This window comes from Lichenostomus cassidix, chromosome W (assembly GCF_008360975.1).
Source record: "Lichenostomus cassidix isolate B80296 chromosome W, HeHo_3.0, whole genome shotgun sequence".
In the NCBI taxonomy this organism is placed as follows: Eukaryota; Metazoa; Chordata; class Aves; order Passeriformes; family Meliphagidae; genus Lichenostomus; species Lichenostomus cassidix.
The window spans coordinates 69,633-91,335 of NC_139510.1; the positions used below are offsets into that span (position 1 = coordinate 69,633).

General features: G+C 44.2%; 1 protein-coding gene and 1 long non-coding RNA gene across 2 annotated transcripts; both read left to right on the forward strand.

The window, feature by feature from the left end:
- Nucleotides 1–268: 268 nt before the first annotated feature.
- On the forward strand, nucleotides 269–837 carry LOC146425269 (uncharacterized). The gene is made up of 3 exons (XR_014846563.1): nucleotides 269–356; nucleotides 555–644; nucleotides 701–837. It is a non-coding gene; the product is annotated as an uncharacterized LOC146425269 (long non-coding RNA).
- Nucleotides 838–9,086: 8,249 nt separating this feature from the next.
- LOC146425270 (uncharacterized) lies at nucleotides 9,087–11,845 on the forward strand. Its single transcript, XM_085041736.1, has 2 exons — nucleotides 9,087–10,735; nucleotides 11,840–11,845. The coding sequence occupies exons 1-2, from the start codon at nucleotides 9,140–9,142 to the stop codon at nucleotides 11,843–11,845; spliced, it is 1,602 nt and encodes a 533-aa protein (XP_084897862.1). The 5' UTR covers nucleotides 9,087–9,139.
- The last annotated feature ends 9,858 nt before the right edge of the window (nucleotides 11,846–21,703 follow it).

A 21,703-nucleotide genomic window follows, 5' to 3' on the forward strand; every position in this document is an offset into this window, starting at 1 on the left:
GAGAAACTCTATGAATGTGTAACATGTAACCACATATATACTGAGCTATACGGGACTGACGGTGCGCGTCTTTGGAGGGCTACCTCCCATGCGCCCGGTGCTGCAATAAACATTAATTAATTAATTAAATTAATTAAAAATTAAGCTTTACAACTTAAAATTATATAGGTTGTGAAGTCTTGCCTCTTTTTCCGTAAATCATTTGGCGAGCCAGCAGGAGAACCTCTGTCCGGTGCGGCGCTGGCCGGAAACGGACTCTTTGGCATGCCCCGGAGCTTTTTTTCCCTGGAAGACTTCCGCTTCTGGCTTGACCACTGCCCGGGCAGAGAAGTATCTACTGGCACTAGGGAGAAACAGTATGTTTATCAATCAACAAGTCTACAAGGCATACGCGTAGCCAGGGAGGGCCGGTAAGGCACTAGAGACGTCTACGTGCACAGCGAGGGTCCCTGTTTAGGCTTGCAAGCAGCTAGCTGAGGGCTAGCAGGGAAAGGATTCTACAAAGGTCTGCCGAGGGGGATCGAGGCGAATCCGAGAGTTCTGCTGCATTCCAGGTTTGGAAGCCAAGATAGACCTGCCAATGACTGTATAAGAGGCAGGAGAAAGGGTAGACAGAACATTACTCTGTGTGTGTGTGTGTGTGTGTGTGTGTGTGTGTGTGTGTGTGTGTAGCTCCTAAGGTCGCTGTGTGTGTGCTCAGTTTCTGGTAACCAGATCCCGGAAGTAAGCACAGACCAGGGGTGGAAGTGACGCCCCGGAAAACCCAGATCCCGGAAGTAAGTTATGAGTATTTAGATTTCGTGTATTGTTTTGATAGTGTGCATAAAAGTTTATTGTGTAATTCGTCTTTGCTGTGACGGTGTGTTGAGTAATTGCATACTGTGTATGATAGTTTAAGCTATAACTATTAAACTGAGAGAAAAGAAAACCAGAGGGGAATACTAACCGAGAGACATCCCCGTATCCAAGGAGTGGTTCATACATTATACAGGTGACCTAGAGTGGGTAATATAATATTTAAATAAAGATTTTAAGCAGAATGGGAAGTGGCCAGAGTAAAGAAATAATGGCAAAGAGCCCTCTTGGATGCATTTCAGTACACTGGAAAGAAATAGCTGGGACAGGGGGGGACAGAAAATAAGAATACCCTTACTTAATATTGCAATCAGTGGTGGCCTTTAAATAAATTAGATTGTGACGAAAAATGGCCACTTTTTTGATCTTTAGATTATAACACCCTTCTGCAATTAATGTTGTTTTCGAGGAGAGAGGGAAAGTGGGATGAAGTGTCTTATGCAGACATGTTTTTCTCTCTCCGCAACCACCCCGAATGGCAGAGAGACTGTGGGCTTGTGCCACCTCAGGATCCTTTGGTATTGGCCCTTGAAAGGGAAAATAAAGCTACTAAGAGCAGACTCAAGCGATGCTGTTGAGCTGATGCCTGATGGGTTTTTGTCCTTTTATTTTACTTTTATACTCTCTTTACATATATCCTTTATATATAACCTTTTACCCTTCACCATTCCTGTACTTTTTACTCCCTGTATCTCAACCCTACATGTCTATCACCCCAGTACCCCTTGCCCTGCTCAGAATCCATTGGGGAAGACGAAACATCCCCACAATCTCAAGAGCATGAGGCACCAACCTTGAACAGAGCCCCATCACTGAGACATGTTTTTTGTAAACTAAGTAGTAATCTTTGGGGGGGGGGGGCAATTTTAATAAGGGGGCAATTACTTAATTTGTTAGACTTCTCATTGGAGACTTTTAGATAGGTATGCTAATCTAGGCTGTCCATAAATTGTATATGGGGGATATCGTCGGGGGCTAGCTGGTTCATCGGTGTGCATCTGAGATCCTATTAAACCAAGGTAATACCCCTATCCCATACTGTGTGTCTGCGTCTAAAATTTTTTACTAGCGATTTAAGGCATCAGTTCTAGCGAGCCAGGCAGGAGGAGAAGGAACCCCGGGTTCTGATTTTGGACCGAGAAACACCCTGCTGTATGCCCCCCACTTGCCGGCACTAGGGGAGGAAAGAGGCAATTCAGGATCGAAATCCAGGAGTTTTCCGAAGACCAGAAACACAGCTGGAGAGGTAAGATCAAAGGGGTTGTTTTATGGTTTTATAGCTAGCTAGCATCTGGGGAGATCTCCAAGGGTGGGAGCGTGGCCAGGGGGGCCATAAAAGGGGGTTTTTTAACCACTCTGCTCCCACAGGGTGGGGGGATTGTGAGGAGAAGGGGACGTCCTTTGCTAATACTCACAGGGAGCCGCATAGGGCTCATGGTGGGGCTGTGGCTCAGAGGGGGCTGCAGCCCACAGGTTGGGGTGTGGGTTCGACTGCCGAAGTTCGAATCCCGCCAGGGTTTCTAAGCTGAACACGCGTAGTTTTCAGGCTTGCTTTCTTTGCTCTGCTGGTTCTGTGCTAATCTATAGGTTAGGAACCTTTTCTTACTGTTTCTTTCTGTTTATAAGTAAGATATTGGTGGTGTGTTATCTATCAACCCAAACATCCCGCAGGAGTCCCCGCTAGGTTTGATTTTGAAAAACTGGAATCTGCTGACAGTACGAAGTGTTGATTTACATTCCGGTGAATTAACCAGACTCTCGCTGTGGGTGTGGCCTGTGTTAAAACTGGAAGGGGAGAGTAAATGGCCTCGGTTGGGCAGTTTAGATAATGAACTTATTACAAAGTTACTCGTAGAACTCCGAGTTCAGGGCAGGTTTAAGGAGTTAAAATATGCAGAATTGTTTTCTATATTTCTAAATTGAGAAGAAGCGTATAAGCAAATGAAAGAGAACTGCTTTGAGATGGCTTTACAAAAATTAGAAAAGAAAAAAGATAGACAGAAACAGCCTCCGATGAAAGATGAAGAGATAGACATGACAGACACAGACTTGGTGGCACCAGATTTACGAAGGGGGGCATCACGCCAGTCGCAACAGGGGCCGGTGCCCCCTCTCCTCCCCCCTCTTCCTCCTCCTCCCCCACCGCCATTCCGGCCGGCCGTCTGCCCCCCCCTTCACCTACTTGATACAGCACGGGGAAAAGAGGAGGTGTGGCCGCCTCCTCCCCCACTGCCACCATCCCCCGACCGGTCTGATGACAAGGATGAGGATGGAGACAGGGGTGGAGACAAGGGTGGAGGCAGGGGTGGAGGCAGGGGTGGAGGCAGGGGTGGAGGCAGGGGTAGAGGCAAAGGGGGGGACCGGGGCGGAGGGAAGGGCGGAACCGGGACGGGCCGGGACGGAGAGGCAAGCACGTCTACCGCTGGCCCCTCGCAGACTGGGGAAAGGGGGGGCGGCGGGCAGCACCTTCTCCACAGCTCCACTAGAGCTGAGAGGGGAAAAACCCAGATCAAGCGTGAGTCAGACGAATCCAGTGTAGATGTAGATAGCTCGGAAGAGGAAGGGGAAACCGAAGCTGAAGCTGCAGGCAGCGAACCTGCTGAGAAGAAAAGGGGGAAAATAGCCCGGGAAGCTATCAGAGCTGCCAGTCCAGTAGCAAAACGTACTAGATCTAAGAGAGATGAATCAAGGAAGGGGAAGCCTGTCCTGGAAGTGCCTCTAAGGCAGGCTGTCGGGAATCAAGGGATGGTTTATATCAAAACTCCTTTCTCCCTCAGAGAACTCTGACAATTGAAAGAATCAGTCGGAACATACAGAGACAATCCAGAGAAAGTAGCCATGCGGTTTGAATTAGCTATCAAGGCACAAAACCCAGATAAGAGTGACCTAAATGTAATGTTAGATGAAGTACTGGATAGTACAGAAAAGGAGATAGTTATCAAGGCTGCTGTAAATGCTGTAGAAACTCAAATTGCAGCTGGAACCATTCAAGGACCTGTTGGTAATATTTTTCCTTTGATAGATCCAGGTTGGGATCCCAATGTGCCAGAGGAAATGGCCAAATTAAAACAGTATCAAAAGTAGATAGTTATTGGACTAAAATGTGCCATTCCTAAAGCAATTAATTGGGCCAAAATATACGAAATTAGGTAAGGTCTAAATGAGACCCCCACAGATTTCCTGAACAGGCTTAAAGAGGCTGCACGGAAGTACACAAACTTGGACTTGGATTCCCCATTGCAGCAATCTAATTTAGCCTACATATTTGTAGGCCAATCTACACCTGATATAAAGAAAAAGCTGCAAAAATTGGATGAGTATGATCTAAATAAGTTGTTGAATGTGGCCTGGAAAGTATATCAAAATAGGGATTCAACAGATAAGGATACTGGTAAACCCCACTACAAGAAGAAACAGGGTCAAGGGAAAAGAAAGGGTCCACCTCACCCCCCTCTAGCCAAGGACCAGTGTGCCATCTGCAAGAAGAAGGGACACTGGAAGAACGAGTGTCCAATGCGGGCGAAGGAGACGCCCACATCTTCTCAATTAGCTGTGAATGGGAATTGACGGGGACCGAAGGCATTATCCACCCCAGCGGAGCCTTCGGTTATAATTAAGCTGGGGAAAGATGATGTTGAATTTTTGGTTGATACGGGGCAACATATTCTGTGTTAAATACTTTAAAGTGGAAACTGAGTCAAGATACTGTAGATGTAATTGGTGCCACAGGGGTAAGTGAAACAAGGCCTTTCTTTCAACCTTTAAGATTTAAACTGGGGAAACATTGGGTGACTCATCAATTTTTATATATGCCAAATTCTCCAAAACCATTGTTGGGCAGAGATTTATTGGAAAAATTGGAGGCAGAAATTAAATTTTCCAAAGAGGAAGGAGTGGAAGTTATAATTCCTGAATCTAAATTTGTCGAAGCAGCTACTATTCTTATCCAGGAATGTTGTGGAGAAATTCCTAAAGAAGTTGAAGATGTGGTTATTCCAATAGTATGGGCCAGTGATTTTCCCGGGAGATCCAAAAGAGCTGAACCTGTGAGTATTGCACTCAAAGCGGGATCAACACCGGTAAGGCAGAAACAACACCCTCTGAAATTAGAAAGTCGTAGGGGACTGGCACCTGTAATTGAGAAATTTCTCAAATTTGGGTTGCTAGTGGAATGTGAGTCCAAGTACAACACACCCATCCTGCCAGTAAAGAAAGCTGATGGTAAGAGTTACAGGCTAGTGCAGGATTTGAGGGCAATCAACAAAATTACAGAGGACATACATTCAGTTGTACCAAATCCCTACACCTTTCTGACCACACTAACAAATGAATTAGGGTGGTTCTCAGTCTTAGATCTCAAAGATGCCTTTTTCTCTATTCCAATCCACAAAGATAGCCAGGAGCTTTTTGCTTTTGAGTGGGAAAATCCTGAGACAGGAAGAAAGACTCAACTAACTTGGACAGTGCTACCCCAAGAATTCAAGAACAGCCCAACAATAGTTGGACACCAGCTATCAAAGGAACTGGAAGACTGGAAAAAACAAGAATCAAAAGGAGAAATCCTTCAATATGTTGATGACATCCTGATCGCAGCAAAAACACAAGATGACTGCATCCAACTCACTGTAAGTCTTATGAATTTTTTGGGCATGGGCAGATACCGAGTCACAAAGGAAAAAGCACAGGTTGCCAAAGAAACTGTAGTATACCTGCGGCTGAAAATCTTCCGTGGTCATCGACAACTTAGCAGAGAACGGAAAGAAGCTATCTGTCAGCTTCCAGAGCCCCACACGGTGAGAGAGATGCAAGCTTTCCTCGGCATGGTAGATTGGTGTTGACTTTGGGTGGCAAGGTATGGAATACTAGTAAAGCCTCTGTATGAAACCCTTAAGACAGCTGAAAAGGGAACCATAAACTGGACAGAGAAAGCGAAAGCTGCCTTTAAACAAAACATTCCTTGATGTCTGCTCCAGCTTTAGGGCTGCCAGATTTAACAAAGCCCTTCGAACTGTTTACATACGAGCGGCAGAATGTAGCTCTTGGGGTGCTAGCACAATATCTTGGGGATCAGCGAAGAGCTGTGGCCTATTTTTCAAAACAGCTAGACAATGTTAGCCAAGAGTGGCCAGGGTGTCTGAAAGCTGTGGCAGCAACTGTCATCCTAATCCAGGAAGCTCGGAAATTCACCCTTGGGCAGCACATTGTCATGTATGTACCCCACGCCGTGATTTCTGTGCTAGAGCAAAAGGGGGGACACTGGTTATCCCCTAGCAGAATGCTTAAATACCAGGCTGTGTTGTTGGAACAGGATGATGTCACTCTAAAAACAACATCTGTTGTAAATCCCGCAATGTTTTTGTCATCCACACTGCTCGATAACATACCTGAGCATGACTGTTTGCAGACAATAGAAGAAACCCACTCCAGTAGACCAGACCTGAAGGATGTGCCTCTGGAGAATCCAGATTGGGAACTTTTTACTGATGGAAGCAGTTTCATACGGAATGGTAAACGTATGACAGGCTACGCAGTGACCACCACAGATGAAGTAATTGAGGCAAAGGCCTTGCCTTCAGATGTATCATCACAGAAAGCTGAACTGATTGCACTGACCAGAGCTCTAGAACTGAGCGAGGGAAAGAAGGTAAATATATGGACTGATTCCAAATATGCATTCAGTGTTGTTCATGCCCATGGTGCTATTTGGAAAGAACGTGGCCTGCTGACTGCTCAAGGTAATGGCATTAAACATGCCAAACAAATCCTAACACTCCTGCAGAGCATCTGGAAACCTACAGAAGTAGCTGTCATGCACTGCAAAAGTCATCAAAAGGGAAAGACAACTCCTGAAGTGGGAAATCGCTTTGCTGATGAAATGGCAACAGGGATAGCAGAAAAAGGCATTTTTGCAATAGTGCCACAAAAAGAAGTAGATCTGACAGGGTTTGCTCCAAAATATGATCAGAGTGACCAAAAGTTAATTAAATCTCTTAAGGCTGAAATTAAGGAGAGTGGGTGGGCTGTTACACCTATGGGCCAGGTTGTAGTCCCACCCCCGATCCTTCGAAAAATAGCGCAAAGAGAACATGAGAGTACACACTGGGGAACAGAAAACCTTTTAAAACATCTAAAGAAAGTAGTGATAGGGAGAGGAATGACTGATATCGTGCAGTCTGTAACAAGCAAGTGTGAAACCTGCTGCAAAAACAACCCTGACACAACTAAAAGAGTAGTGTTAGGAGTGACCAAGACAGGGCATCTCCCGGGAGATTACTGGCAAATAGATTTTGCTGAAATGCCATGGAGAGAAAGATACAAATATGTATTGGTATTGGTTGATACATTCAGTGGATGGCCTGAAGCTTATCCCTGTCGCACCAATGCAGCAAAAGAGGTAGTAAAAGCCTTGCTCAATCATATAATTCCAAGATTTGGGGTTCCCTTGGGAATGTCATCAGATAGGGAATCACATTTTATTGCAACAGTGGTCGGGGAAGTTAGCAAGATCATGGGACTTACTTGGGACCTGCATACACCATACAGGCCCCAAGCAAGTGGCAAGGTTGAACGTATGAATGGAACCCTCAAAACCCAGATTGGAAAAATTTGTCAAGAAACATCCATGACATGGGTTCAGGCTTTGCCTATAGCCTTTACTGAGGGTCCGCATACAACCAAGGCGGAGGGACAACATAAGTCCCTATGAAATTCTATATGGCAGACCATATCAAGTTCTACACATTCCAGGTGAAATTCACATGAGGGGAAAAATTGATTTACAGAAATACTTAATCGCTTTGAGTTCCACTTTGCAGAAGCTCCAGAGATTCGTTGTCCTGTCCAAGCCTATAGGATTGGACATCCCTGCTGTAAGGGTCGATCCAAGAATCGAGTTCTGTCTCAACATTTCTCAACAGAAACTACAGGTGCAGGACTTACGCAGAGAATGCTTTGTGCCTACCCAAAGCTGGTACGGAGCGAATGCTTTGTACCTGCCTAAGGTGGTATGGAGCGAAGACTTTGCACCTGCCTGAGTTGGTACAGAACAAAGGCCTTGTGCTGCCAAAGCGGGTATGTGACAAAGGCTTTGCCCTGACACCCATTGTGAAAAACCTGCCGAGCATGCCTCGGACACTCCTCCCTTGGCCCTGCCAAGTGGAGTTTGGCATATCTCCACAAGAATTAAGGGGGAGCAAAGGCGGGTCGCAAGGAGGGACCAGGTGTATGGACTAGCATAAAAGACAGCTCTGGAGTGGCTGAACTCCAAAGATCTTCCCCACCAAAAGATCACATCAATCTTTGCAGAGGCCAAGGAACGCCAACTGGACGGGACGCCAGGGACGCCAGACGTCTGTGGACCCGTGGTGGTAGCTATAGTCCCCTTTCCTTCCTTTTCCTCCCCATCTTTTCCCAATTTTCTCTCTTTCTCTCTCTATCGCAGGCTGCTTTATGGGCCAAATTAATAAAGTTCCCCCTTGGATTGAAATTTAACTCCCTTGACTTGTTGCATTTTGTGTTTTCTTTTCTTTTTGCACTCTGAGATCGTAGCTGGTATGAACCATCACGCGTCTGCTTATGAGTGGACCGTGACATAAATTGGTGTCACGGACAGGATCCTGATAGAGGCCGAGGGGCAAAACCCCTCGAAACTCATTTTTGAGGACTCTATTGGGATTCCGGCTATCAGAACTCAGAGTACAAAAAAAAAAAAGGGGAGTTAAATTTTTGTTTAGTGACACCTGAGAAAGGGTAAGAGTGGCCATTGGCAAGTATCTAACTTTCTCTAGTAGATTTGAGCTGGTTTTGTTGTTTTTAAAGTTGTTTTGTTTCAGGATTGAGAATTTGTTTCTCAAATGAATTTTGAGCTGTTGTTGTTGCGTTGTCTTTGGAGTTGTTTTGTTTCAGGATTGAGAATTTGTTTCTCAAATGAATTTTGAGCTGTTTTGTATTGTTTTTGAAGTTGTTTTGTTTCAGGATAGATTTTGAGCTGTTTTTTGTTGTTATATTCTTTTGAGGTTGTCTTGTTTCTGAATCAGGATAGAGACAAATGTTTCTCAAGTGGATTTGAGTTGTTTTTGTTGTTGTTTTTGTTGTTGGTTTTGTTGTTGGTTTTGTTGTTGGTTTTATTTCTGAGTCAGGATAAGGAAAAAAGATGCCTGGCAAACAGGAGAAGAGAGATTCTCAATTAGTGGATGATAAAGATGTATTATTTACATTTTTGGCTAAATATGGTGCTCGACCCTCTCCTATTGGGGAAGATTGGGCTCGAGATAATTGGAAAAATATGCAGAGTATAGTAGATTGGATTTCTCTGCTACAGAATGAGGCTAAGGTTAAGTTTTTACTACCAGGAAAAAGCAGGACAATAGTCTGTTCTGTTTTGGGTGCCAGCTTGATCGCAGCCATTGAAGACCATCATAGGCAGCGTAGTAATGAAGAGAAAATCATAGAATCCTTAGAAAACATGATGCATTGTCACCAAGAAATAATCTCCAATCTAGAAAAGGAATTAGAGCGCCAAAAGGAAGAAAACCATTCATTAAGGGTTGCTCTTGAAGTTAATCGTATTATGAATACCACTAATTCACAGAACACTAGCTCACAAGACACAGTATCATCGGGATCAATTAACCCAATATATCCACAAAAGGAATTGGAACAGATGAAAAAACTTGATGAAAATCCTCCTAATTTAAGACCCTTAATCAAAACTGAATTTTCTTATCTTAATGATGAAAATACAGACCCCCACATAACCACCAAGGAAACGCCCTATTCTGCCACTGAACTGGCAAAGTTAAAAAGAGAATATGGGCGTCTTACCAAAGAATCTGAAACAGAATATGTGTGGTGTGTGTCTTTAACTGGGGGTGACCAAATACAATTGAGTGAAAAGGAGGCTGAGGGTTACTGGGGCCACGGAGTTTACTTAACAACAGGTGATCTCTGGACCCCATGGTCTCTAACTCAGCGTGCTGCTTACTGGGCTGGAGGGTTAAACCCTCTGGACAGGGGAGACCCCTTGGCAATAATAGGCACAGCTGACCAATTACTAGAAAGTGTACATAAAGCTGCTTGCCTACAAATGATACATGAGAGAAAATTAATTCCTGGATGTGAATCACCAATGATGTTACCTGTTAACCCTGAAATTATGACTCCTTTAATAAGGGGACTCCCCGAGTCACTCAAAGCCATGGGGATAAGTCTTCAGAGAACCATAGTGTCAATGGGTCTGGTGGAAAGATTGGAAAGTTTTATGTGCAGAGGTGATAATAGCAGAAATACAGGCAGTACCAATACAGACTCTTACACAAATTCCTCTGACTTTTCAACACCAGCCCTGCCAAGTAACAGACCTCACCCTAGACCTAAAGTCTGGACATGGGTGGAGGTAACACAAGAATTAGTTGATTACAATAAAAAATACTGTCCTGTGGAGCCTTTAGAAGAGAGATCAAGAGGTATCCAGCAAGTAGGAGTTAAAAATGCACTGCCCTGCCCCAGCAAAACTATGGATGTTGCCAAGGAACTGTCACAGCCTAAACCCCTTTCTGTCCAACTTGATTGGTGGCGTTTAGGACTTAAAAAAGGAATTCCTAGAGATTTGATGGATGGTTTACCTTTAGAAAAATTGTGCAAACTGGTAACTCAGTGGCGTGTGACAAAACCACCTTCCTCTGTGAAAGAAAGTGCACCTGTCGCAGCTTGTGCCCCCCCTTTCGTGGATGGTGCAGACAAGACATCAAAGCAAACCTTTTTCTCCAGAACAGGGAAACTAGGATCTCCATTTCCTAATGGTGGGCAGGGAAATGGAGAATGGATCTATGTTAAACAGCTCACCAAAACAGAAAAAGGAGATGTGTTAAAAACAGCTATTGTGGGATTTTATTTTTGGAGTTTTAAGGATGCTGAGAAAAGGTATACTGCTTGGGAGAAAGGCTTGTTTATGGTAAGCCTGGCTTTCATTGAAGTCGATGCACAGATTGAGCATTTCTGCGATGTGTTTTCTGTAACAGAAGAAGCCTCAAAGAACCTTTCTATCCAAGAAACGGAGAGTCTGGATATCAACCAAGATAAACCTGCCTCAGTCATCTGGGTGGCCCCTCCTTTTTCCCAACACCAAACAATAAATGCCTGGTTTATTGTTCCATCATTTTAATTCCTTTTTGCCTGAAAAGGGCAAGGTCTCTATTTTTGTTTTTGCAGGGGAACCTTGTGGGACTTTAAGAATTTCTATAGAAGAAATATGAATAAAAATTGAAGACTTAAATCTGAAAATGGCCTACAAAATTTTCATTAGGTTGCTTGTACTTTTCTGCATTACACCTTCTTCCTATAACCAAAATAATAATGAATTGCCTTGGTCTCAAGCCTTCATAGAATATTCCAGCTCTTCCAGAAATTACCCCAAAAATAGCCATCCAAATTTGGCTGTAGTCATAATGCATGATGACAAAATTCACCATTTGTCTGATTGGGTCTGGGATAAAAATGAGTGGGTTAGAACCCTACCCAGTATCATTGATGAAAAAATTCAAGTGAGATGCAGAAAAGTGGAACCTGGTTTTCAATACCATTTGTAATTGGAAATACCAGCCAACAGCAAATATTATTTAAACCAGAATGGTCTCTCAAAAAGGTTGCTCCCTTTTTCCTGGAGATGAATATCGAGAGACCTGACTGGTGTTTTTAGGAATTAGATTGGGAGTTCTAAAAAGCATTGATTCGGAGGTATTATTGAATAAATTGGCTACTGCAACTTTTTGATCTGACAAAAATGCAACAGCCTTTAAGAAGGCATTTTTTCTTGCAGAAATCCGTAAAATAAATTGGGATAGTGCTAACAATTTTGAAAGGAACCTCCAATCATGGTGGAAGTTAGTAAATTTTACCTATGATCCTGTTAGTAACACTGCTACAGCTTATGTATTAACTATTCACAACGCTTCAGTATCTTTGATTTATCCTGTTTTCACATTAGGCTTGAGCCACAATGGAACTATACTCTATCCTTTTGAGCACAGAGCATGGGCCCAAAAGGTGAATGATAAATGGCAAATGATAGACCTGGAATCCTGCACTGTGCGGGAGCAATTAGGAATTATCTGTGAATGTAGCACCATCAGAACATGGGATTTTTGTTTAGACACTGACCAAAAAGTTTGCCATTTTGAAGTTCGTCCTGATGTTAACCCTAAAACTGTAATAATCTCTATTGGCAAAGGTTGTGTATGCTTAAGAACTGTTTGTAGTAATATCACAGTAAGAAATGTAATAGCTTATACCAGTAATCATACGAATATTTGTAATTTTACTGAAATAGTGGGATGTGACTTCTCTTACTCAGCTCCAGTCGCTTCCCACCAAAATCTGAAATCTGATATCACATTGATTTATATTGAGCAAGCTGCATGGCAAAAAGTAATGTAAAAATCTTTCCTATCTTGTTTCCCTTCCTTCCCTTCTCTCCCCTTCCCCCTTCCTTAGTGTTACCACCATGTGGTCCCGAAGACAACTCATCCAGAAGACACCTCATCATAAAGAAAAACAACTCACCTAGAAGATGACTCATCATGAAGAAGACAACTGGTCCTGAAGATAAATGTTGAGCCACCGGGTGGTGTAAGGGTCGATCCAAGAATCGAGTTCTGTCTCAACATTTCTCAACAGAAACTACAGGTGCAGGACTTACGCAGAGAATGCTTTGTGCCTACCCAAAGCTGGTACGGAGCGAATGCTTTGTACCTGCCTAAGGTGGTATGGAGCGAAGACTTTGCACCTGCCTGAGTTGATGCAGAACAAAGGCCTTGTGCTGCCAATGCGGGTATGTGATGAAGGCTTTGCACCCGTTGCCCTGACACCCATTGTGAAAAACCTGCCGAGCACGCCTCGGACACTCCTCCCTTGGCCCTGCCAAGTGGAGTTTGGCAAATCTCCACGAGAATTAAGGGGGAGCAAAGGCGGGTCGCAAGGAGGGACCAGGTGTATGGACTAGCATAAAAGACAGCTCTGGAGTGGCTGAACTCCGAAGATCTTCCCCACCAAAAGATCATATCGATCTTTGCAGAGGCCAAGGAACACCGACTGACCGGGACTCCAGGGACGCCAGACGTCTGCGGACCCGTGGTGGTAGCTATAGCCCCCTTTCCTGCCCTTTCCTCCCCATCTTTTCCCAGTTTTCTCTCTTTCTCTCTCTATCGCAGGCCGCTTTACGGGCCAAATTAATAAAGTTCCCCCTTAGATTGAAATTTAACTCCCTTGACTTGTTGCATTTTGTGTTTTCTTTTCTTTTTGCACTCTGAGATCATAGCTAGTACAAACTATCATGCGTCTGCTTATGAGTGGACCGTGACACCTGCCCACCCGTTTCAGCCTGGAGACTGGGTCTACATCAAGTGGTGGGACAGTGACCCCTTGCAACCCAAGTCGAAGGGACCATTCCAAGTCTTGCTGACCACCCTCACTGCTGTCAAGGTTGCTGGGAAAGGACCGTGGATCCACTATTCCAGAGTGAAGAAAGCTTCTGCTCCTGAGACTACCGAGAAAACAGAGACTGATACAAATCAAGATGATGGTTAAATTGTTCCTTACATGTATGCTGTTTTTCCAACTGGTAACCATGACTCAGGGCTCAGCCCAGGAGTTGCACAATACTGTGATGCAAAATGTATCCAACACTCTTAATATGAACAATTGCTGGATCTGTACTCAATTACCACCTCTAAATGGGAAGGGGATGGGAGAATCAGAGAGGATTTGGAGGAAATTTGGAAGGGAACTCAAATTCTACACGAAGTGGGTTCAAGAAATTACACCTTGAAATTTGACCAAATCTTCCATGCCCTCACTTCATGGTTGCCAGACTGGGCCTGGGTGAAAGAAACATTTATAATGATTGTAATTGTAGTTATTATTTCTGCCATAGCTAGTTGTGTAAACCGGTGTTGTAGATAGAGTAGTTTAGAGACTAAACAAGGTAAAAGCTTGTTAGTCTCCAAAAAGGGGGGAAATGATGCCTGATGGGTTTTTGTCCTTTTTATTTTACTTTTATACTCTCTTTATATATATCCTTTATATATAACCTTTTACCCTTCCCCATTCCTGTACTTTTTACTCCCTGTATCTTAACCCTACATGTTTATAACCCTAGTACCCTTGCCCTGCTCAGAATCCTTTGGGGAAGATGAAACATCCCCACAATCTCAAAAGCATGAAGTACCAACCTTGAACAGGACCCCCATCACTGAGATGTTTTTTGTAAACTAAGTAGTAATCTTTTTGGGGGGAGGTAATTTTAATAAGGGGGCAATTACTTCATTTGTTAGACTTCTCATTGGAGACTTTTAGATAGGTATTCTAATCTAGGCTATCCATAAATTGTATACGGGGGATATCATCGGGGCTTGTTCGTTGGTGTGCATCTGGGATCCTATTAAACCAAGGTAATACCCCTTTCCTATACTGTGTGTCTGCATCTAAAATTTTTTACTAGTGATTTAAGGCATCAATGGCACTTATATGTCCAGGTATTCCTGGAGCTGGTCCTGGGCCAGCTGTAGGACCACTCATTGTATGTGACCCAATACCTACAATTTAACAGAGGAAAGAAAATTATTAAAATATAAAATGTTACTATACATTTAAAAATGACTCTGCATTCCAATATGCTAGTGTATGCAAATATTTTGTGCATTAAATACAGATTTAAGTAGATTCCACTGAGCAAAAAATTAATGTAATGAGGCTTAATAAAATCACATCTTTTAAAATACTTGATGACAGTCACATGCACTGAAATTAAGTGACCAGAGTTCTTCAAATCATTTTTATAAGAAAACAGGATCATCTTTACCCTCAACTTCTAAACCTAAATAACAATTTACAGAAATTAATAAATATAATATAGTATAATATATTTAATATAATCTTTAATTAATATAATCTTTAATACAATCAGCATATTTTTAATCTGTTCTTGAACCTAATTTTGTGTCCAAATAATTTGTATTGTGATATCACAAAGGCAGGATTATTATTTCAAGTGAGTAATAAACAGCAAGAGGAGATTAATTTTTAAAAATAAAGATCACATTTTCATACCGTTGGTAAAAAAATTTACAAAACAGAAAAGACAAAAGAAAGACAAAAAGGATATTTAAAAGTGTCTTTAAATAAACTGGAATATCTTTTTTCCCAATGGGAAAAAACTCTAAAAGGTCTGATGTTGAAAGCAAAGTCAAAACATATGCACATAATACTGTTATTAAGATATCACAGTGGGATCAATATACTATCCAAATGGCTAGATAAAGCATTTCTTTATTTCCTTGAAATTGTGGAGGAGGAAAACAGTTAAAAACAATTGTCATACAGATTAATGAACTTACAAACAAAACCAAACTTCAACAACAGAAAACTCTCTTCCTTTCCCTTCCGCCCCATTAAATTTATTTTAGGATTGGACTTGTTCAGAAAACATAACAGGTGTAAGCCATTTAAAGTAACACAGCTGTTTAAGACTGAAATAAGTTTGCATACTGCATTATAACATGTATTATTATTATTATGAGAAACTCTTTTCCCTACGTTATGCACTTGAAAGCATACTGCATATAGTTTCAATTTTCATGATCTGTATAATCAGTCAGTTTCTAGATTTTAAATATATTTTTCTGCATGGCAACAGGGGAGCGAATATGGATTCTAAGAAGAGCAGTAAAATTTAATTGGGAAATCGTTACAAACATTTGCAAAAATGACAAGCATAATCAGGACAGGTAGTATATACATTATTTTTATGTCTATTTTTAAAAATAATTAGTATCCTAATAATAATGTGCTTTATGTACTTACTCCAACTTAAAACCATAGGTCATTGTTCATATACATATCCGCAGATGGCTTCAAATTACATGCCTGCACAACAATTTCTGTTATTTTCCACAGGTAAAACTTAAAGAAGCATCTTGCCGATGACATGGTGCTTACATTCACTTACTTGATTGCCTGCTATAGGCAGCAGGAACCTGTTGTTGCTGAATGCCAGGCAGGGTCCTCTTTCCTTGAACAGCAAGTTGGAGGTTTTCTGGTAAAGACTGACCTCTAGCTAACATTTTGTATGCTAGAATTTGAGCTTGTAGCTGATGTAGCTGCACAGGACTGAAAAGGGAAGGACCTCAGTTGGCTTGACTCAAAACTTGTGGGTCTTCTGCTATCATGGGTCCTGGCTGACTTGGATTCATCTGAGATGGAGTTGAACCTTGTCCAGATATTGGACTAGGCACATTTTCTGGTGCTCCCAGTGAAGATGGGTGTAGAGACATATAGCCTAGAGCAGATAAGAGGTTAAAAAACTTTTTTTCTAGGTTAATCAAATCTAAACTCCACTGAAGTTTCTTTACCTTAAACAGTATCTGAAGTATAAATTTCTCTCTAATGTTAGTAGAGCTGTAATATTTTGTACTAGAACAGAAGTATGATCTGAAATTCCCTAACATATTAAGAAGGCTACAAGAGCTATTAGTCAAACAGAATAATTAACTCCCCTAACATTTGGGGGAAAACAAACTAAAACTAAATTGCATGTGTAATACAGTAATCAAATGACATGTTAGGGCACTGGTTCACCTGTATGCTGAATTAATATTTAGTTATAGAATGTTTCCAAAGATGTCTGCCTGTGACTGTACAGATTCTCTCTCATGGGAATTTTTCCCTTTTCTCGTTAGATATAAGAAAACATAAGATAAACACTATGGGAACAGAGAATGTTTTGGAATGGATGTTGAGACACCTCTGCCAATCACCCTGAGGGGTGGGTGATTGTTGGCCAATCCGAATGCCTTTCTCTATACTATAAAACTCAGATGTTTCATAATAAAGTCTCTTCTCCGCTTGACTTTGTGTGTGCTGTTAACTGAGTTTTGCTCCGTTACTGGTTCACCAGCGACATCTGGTGACCACCGACGTGTACTACATGCGCTGCTGTGAGGTACGACCGCACCTCCCCCCCGCCCGCCCGTACGGCTTGGGGGTCGAAAGGAAAATGGACCTTCTCCTGCCAAAAGACAGCCTTTTGCTGTCCCTCCTGAAGGACCCCTGGGGCGGTCAGAGGGTCAGATGGAGCCCTGTTAAACTAGGCTGTGAGCCATGGCTTCTCGGAAGTGTTAGAGGCGGAAGTGGACTCAGCTCTGTGGCTGTGGCTCTTGAGAGAGTTGGTGTATGGGAATCCAAAAACTGTGCGTTTATATCGCACATGGAGGTGGATCTGGGATTCCTTAAGAGAGGAAGAACCTTGGATAGGGGAAGATGATCTCTCTCTCTCTGTCTAGATTCCTTGCTCTCGGCTAACGAGAGCCGGTTTGAGGAGTCCCCTCCCTGGGCCGACCCGGACATGGCGGATGCATCCACCCAGCACAAATATACCTTGCCACAGGACTATGTCCCTACTAAGTACCCACATCCTCTGGATCAGCTGGCGGAGATGTTGAAACAGGAACAGAACCAGCAGGGTTCTGCAGTTACTGCCTGTCGCTGTTGAACCGCTAGCAGAGAGAAAGAGTCAGGCTCTTCAATGTGGCAAAATTCTAATTTTATTAATTAGTTCCAACTTATATAGACTTTCACAGATCACCCGGATTGGGTCAATTCAAAACCTCCCCCTAAGCCGATTGGCTAGGCTTGAACCGCCTATGTTTCCAGAGACCATTTCAGTAACATCTAAACTTTATCTTTGTTTATAGAACACAGGAAGAAGAAGAGAAAAAATTCACACGGGAGTCTGTGTTTGCCATAACTGCCTCCACACCGCCGCCAGCTCCCCCGTAAAACTCTGCGGCCCCTCCCCTGGCCCAGAGCCGCCAGCGCGGCCTGGGCACAGACGGACCCCGGTCCCGTCCGTTCAAACCGCAGACTCATGGATGCTGATGCTAGCACAAACCGTGCAACCTGGCACGGTGCAGCCTGAACCACAAGCTGCCACTGCCCCGGGCAGCCTTTTACAGGCTGCAACCGCGCCTGGGCTGGAAGGAAATCCCCTCCCATAGGCTGCGTATGTGCCATTTGGTTCCTTCCAGACAGCGGCAGCGGTCCTTCCCGGACAAAACACCCAAACGTCAGCCACACAAAAACCTGGGTTTCCGCAGGAGTCACCCCTCCTCTCGAACTGGCTTTTAATGGATATCCTGACCAAGCTCACTGGGATCTGCCAGGACTTGGCGGAGCCCCTTTTGCGAGAGACCCCTTCACCCAGGGCGGGGTGGCCCGGAAGTGCCTGCTCCGGCAACCCAGAAGGCGGCCGGGATTCATCCCGCGGCAACAGCGAACGTGATGGCAGGGACGCAGATGGATTCCGGGCAGGATATGCCTGTCCCGGCTACAGAGGGACAGTGGCAGAGGTGACCCCAGCGCAGCACGCCAATCTGGCTGCTTCTGTGCCAGTGCAGCAGACAATTTTAACTGATGCTGTGCCAGTGCAACCAGTGGGGCCCCCCAATGTTCTACCTGTGTTGCTGCCTTCTCTGCCCTCCACTCCGAGCTCCGCCGCCATGCCGTCTCTTGGCACAATGTCTGCATCCGGCCAGACTCCGTCATTCGTGATAGGGCTCATGGAGAAGCCCCAGTCTGATGACTCAGACAGAGAATTAGACGAAGTGCCTGCTCCAGGGCAAAAAACTGCAGTGGAAGGGTGGCAGAAGAAGCGCCTGCTTCAGAACTGCCCCTGGACATTCCCAGACTGTACGGTGACAGTGCGCCTAAGGAACCCCCAGTGTTTCTGGGAATCGGTAAAGTTGGGCGTGCTGGAGGCGGGAAATTGGAATCTTTTAGAAAAACTAGGGTTGCCAGACCTGACAGGACACCCTGAAGGGAATCTGGTAGCTGCTACAGCACCTCTGGGAGGTGTACCAGCAGATCAAGGTGATACTAGCACCCTGCAATGTGATGCCCAAGCCTTTCCTGTGTTCAAGGCTCCCCTGAATTCGGGTCAGGAACAAAGCCATGACATCATTGCATGGAAGGTGACGCAAGACTTGCAAACGAAGGTAGCACATCATGGCCTTGGATCCCCTGAAGTTATGCAAATTATTACAGTGATAAATAATGACCTGCTTACTCCATTCGATATTAAGCATTTGGGTCAAGTTCTGTTTCAGCCTGTGCAATATGCAGTTTTTGAGAATAACTGGAGAAAAATGGCTGAAAAACATGCAATGCTGAATATGCACTTGTCTCCTGACGACCCTAGACGTGTGGTTGGGGTGGATGTCCTTATGGGAACAAATTTTTTTCTAGCACCAACATCCAAGCTACTTGGGATCCTCGGATCCTGGAACAGGCCCAAAGGATCAGTATGGGAGCCATCAAAAAACCATACACATGGCCACCCCAAAAACACGGTCGAAAATATCTCAGGGGCAGTCTGAGCTTTTCCTGACTTTTGTAGAGAAGGTAGCGGCAGCCCTGGAAAAGCAGGTGGAGGATGATTCATTGAGACAGATATTGTGCAAACAGTTGGCAAGAGACAATGCCAACGAAGAGTGTAAAAAGATCATAGATGCCCTACCAGGGGAACCTACACTCACAGAAATGGTAGAAACTCGCTCTAAGGTGGGATCAGGGAACCAAAAGAGGTCTGCCTTGGCTGCACTTCTACCACCTGGTCAGGTACCCCCTGACCGTGGACAAAAACAGCCCAAGGCTGGGAACAAACGGAAACTAGTTAAATCAAAGCAGAAGGAAAATTTGGGGAATGGGGTTCCCCAGTGCAGGAGGTGTGGTAGGCCAGGTCACTGTTCAGAATACTGCAGGTCTCAGTACCATGTAGATGGTCGACCTCTGTCGAGAAATGTGAAGAGGAGTGCAAAAAGGGGTTGTTGCTCTCTGACGCAAATGTTCCCCCAGAACAGGGCAATGGCACAAGCCTATCCAGTCAATGTGGAGATGGCACCCAAGGACCAGCCCTAGTTGACGTCTACACCACAAGGACAGTTGTCCTAGAATCTGGTAGCACCCATAGGGTTCCCTTGGATGCGCATGGACCCCTAAGTCAGGGATTCAGTGCGCTGCTTGTGGGGAGGCCTGATGTCACCCACCAAGGGATTTTTGTCTACCCAGAAGTTATAGATGCTGATTTTACAGGCCAGATTAATGTTATGGTTTCCACGTCAAATCCCTCTGCCACTTTTGCTGAAAAGATTCACATTACTCAATTAGTGCCTTTTGAGTCTTGTGTCCCCAGGAGAGAACAACTAGTTTGCAGAGGTAACAGCACTGAATCGCTGGGACTTCTGCTGGTCTGCTGGGCTGCAGACATTTCTAATCAGAGGCCACAGATGACATGTACCCTCATTCTGCCGAAAGCTCATCCACACCGGATTTGAGTCCGAGGTTTGATTGATACGGGTGCTGATGTAACGATTCTCTCCTCCTCTTTGTGGCCTCCTTCATGACCTCTAGCCCCTGCGGGATCAGCCATTGTGGGGCTAGGAGGTACCACACAGAGACAACTGAGCGAATGACCTGTGTTGGTGAAAGACTCGGAGGGACACATGGCCACAATCCGTCCCTATGTTGCTTCGGCTCCAGCTAACCTCTGGGGACGGGACGTGTTGGCAGCCTGGGGGGTGCAGATCGGGACAAATTTTTGATAGGGGTCACTGTGTGCAAGGGCGCACTGTATTCTACACTATCTCTGCGATGGCTGACCAAAACACCTATACGGGAACCACAGAGGCCCCTGCCAAAAGAGAAATTAGTCGCCCTTTGTCAGCTGGTTCAGGAGAAATTGCAACAGGGAAACACTGAGACTTCTACCAGTCCCTGGAACACCCCCATTTTCGTAATTAAGAAAAAATCAGGGAAATGGAGACTCTTGCAAGAACTCCGGAAAGTTAATGCAGTGATGGAAAGTATGGGGAGCTTGCAGCCTGGCATGCCCTCACCCACAATGATCCCCACAGGGTGGGAAATTTTGATCATTGATTTGAAAGACTGTTTTTTCACAATTCCTTTGCACCCCAATGACAGACCAAAATTTGCCTTTACTGTGCCTGCAATTAACAATGTGGAGCCTGTAAAGCGATTTCAATGGAAAGTGTTACCTCAGGGCATGAAAAATAGCCCGACTATCTGTCAATGGTACATTGCTCAGGCTTTGTCCGGAATCCGAGAGCAGTTTCCTGAGGCACTCTGCTACCATTATATGGATGATATCCTGGTGGCAGCATCCACCCAGGACGAGCTGCAGAGGTTACAGCCTCGATTGCTCACTGCCCTGCATTCCTATGGGTTGCAAGTGGCTCCGGAGAAAGTTCAACAGCCTCCTTGGAAATATTTGGGAGTCAAAATTTTGGATCAAACTATACAACATCAAGAGGTGCAATTCTCAGACTATTAAGACCCTGAATGATGCCCAGAAACTGCTGGGTGTCATCAATTGGTTACATCCTTATTTAGGACTAACCATCACACAACTTTCCCCGCTTTTTAATATTTTAAAGGGGGACTCTTATCTAAACTCACCTTGGAAATTGACTCCTGAGGCACGACGAGTGCTGAATGAGGTGCAGCAGGCTGTTTCTGCTCGTCAGGCTTATCAAGTGGATCCTTCTATTGATATCACTGTTGTCATTACTGCTCCAGACCTCCATCCTACAGGTATCATTGGCCAGTGGAACAAACAATGGGATGACCCTTTGCATATCCTGGAATGGGTCTTTTTGCCCCATCAGCCAAAAAAGACAGCACCCACATTGTTCAAATTGATCGTTTGTCTAATAATTAAATGCCATCATCGGTGTTTACAATTGATGGCAGCGGATCCTGCAACGATTGTTGTTCTGGTATC

Excerpts from the sequence above, each read along its gene's own strand:
- LOC146425270 (XM_085041736.1), top strand. The coding sequence starts at position 9,140 with ATGCAGAGTATAGTAGATTGGATTTCTCTGCTACAGAATGAGGCTAAG.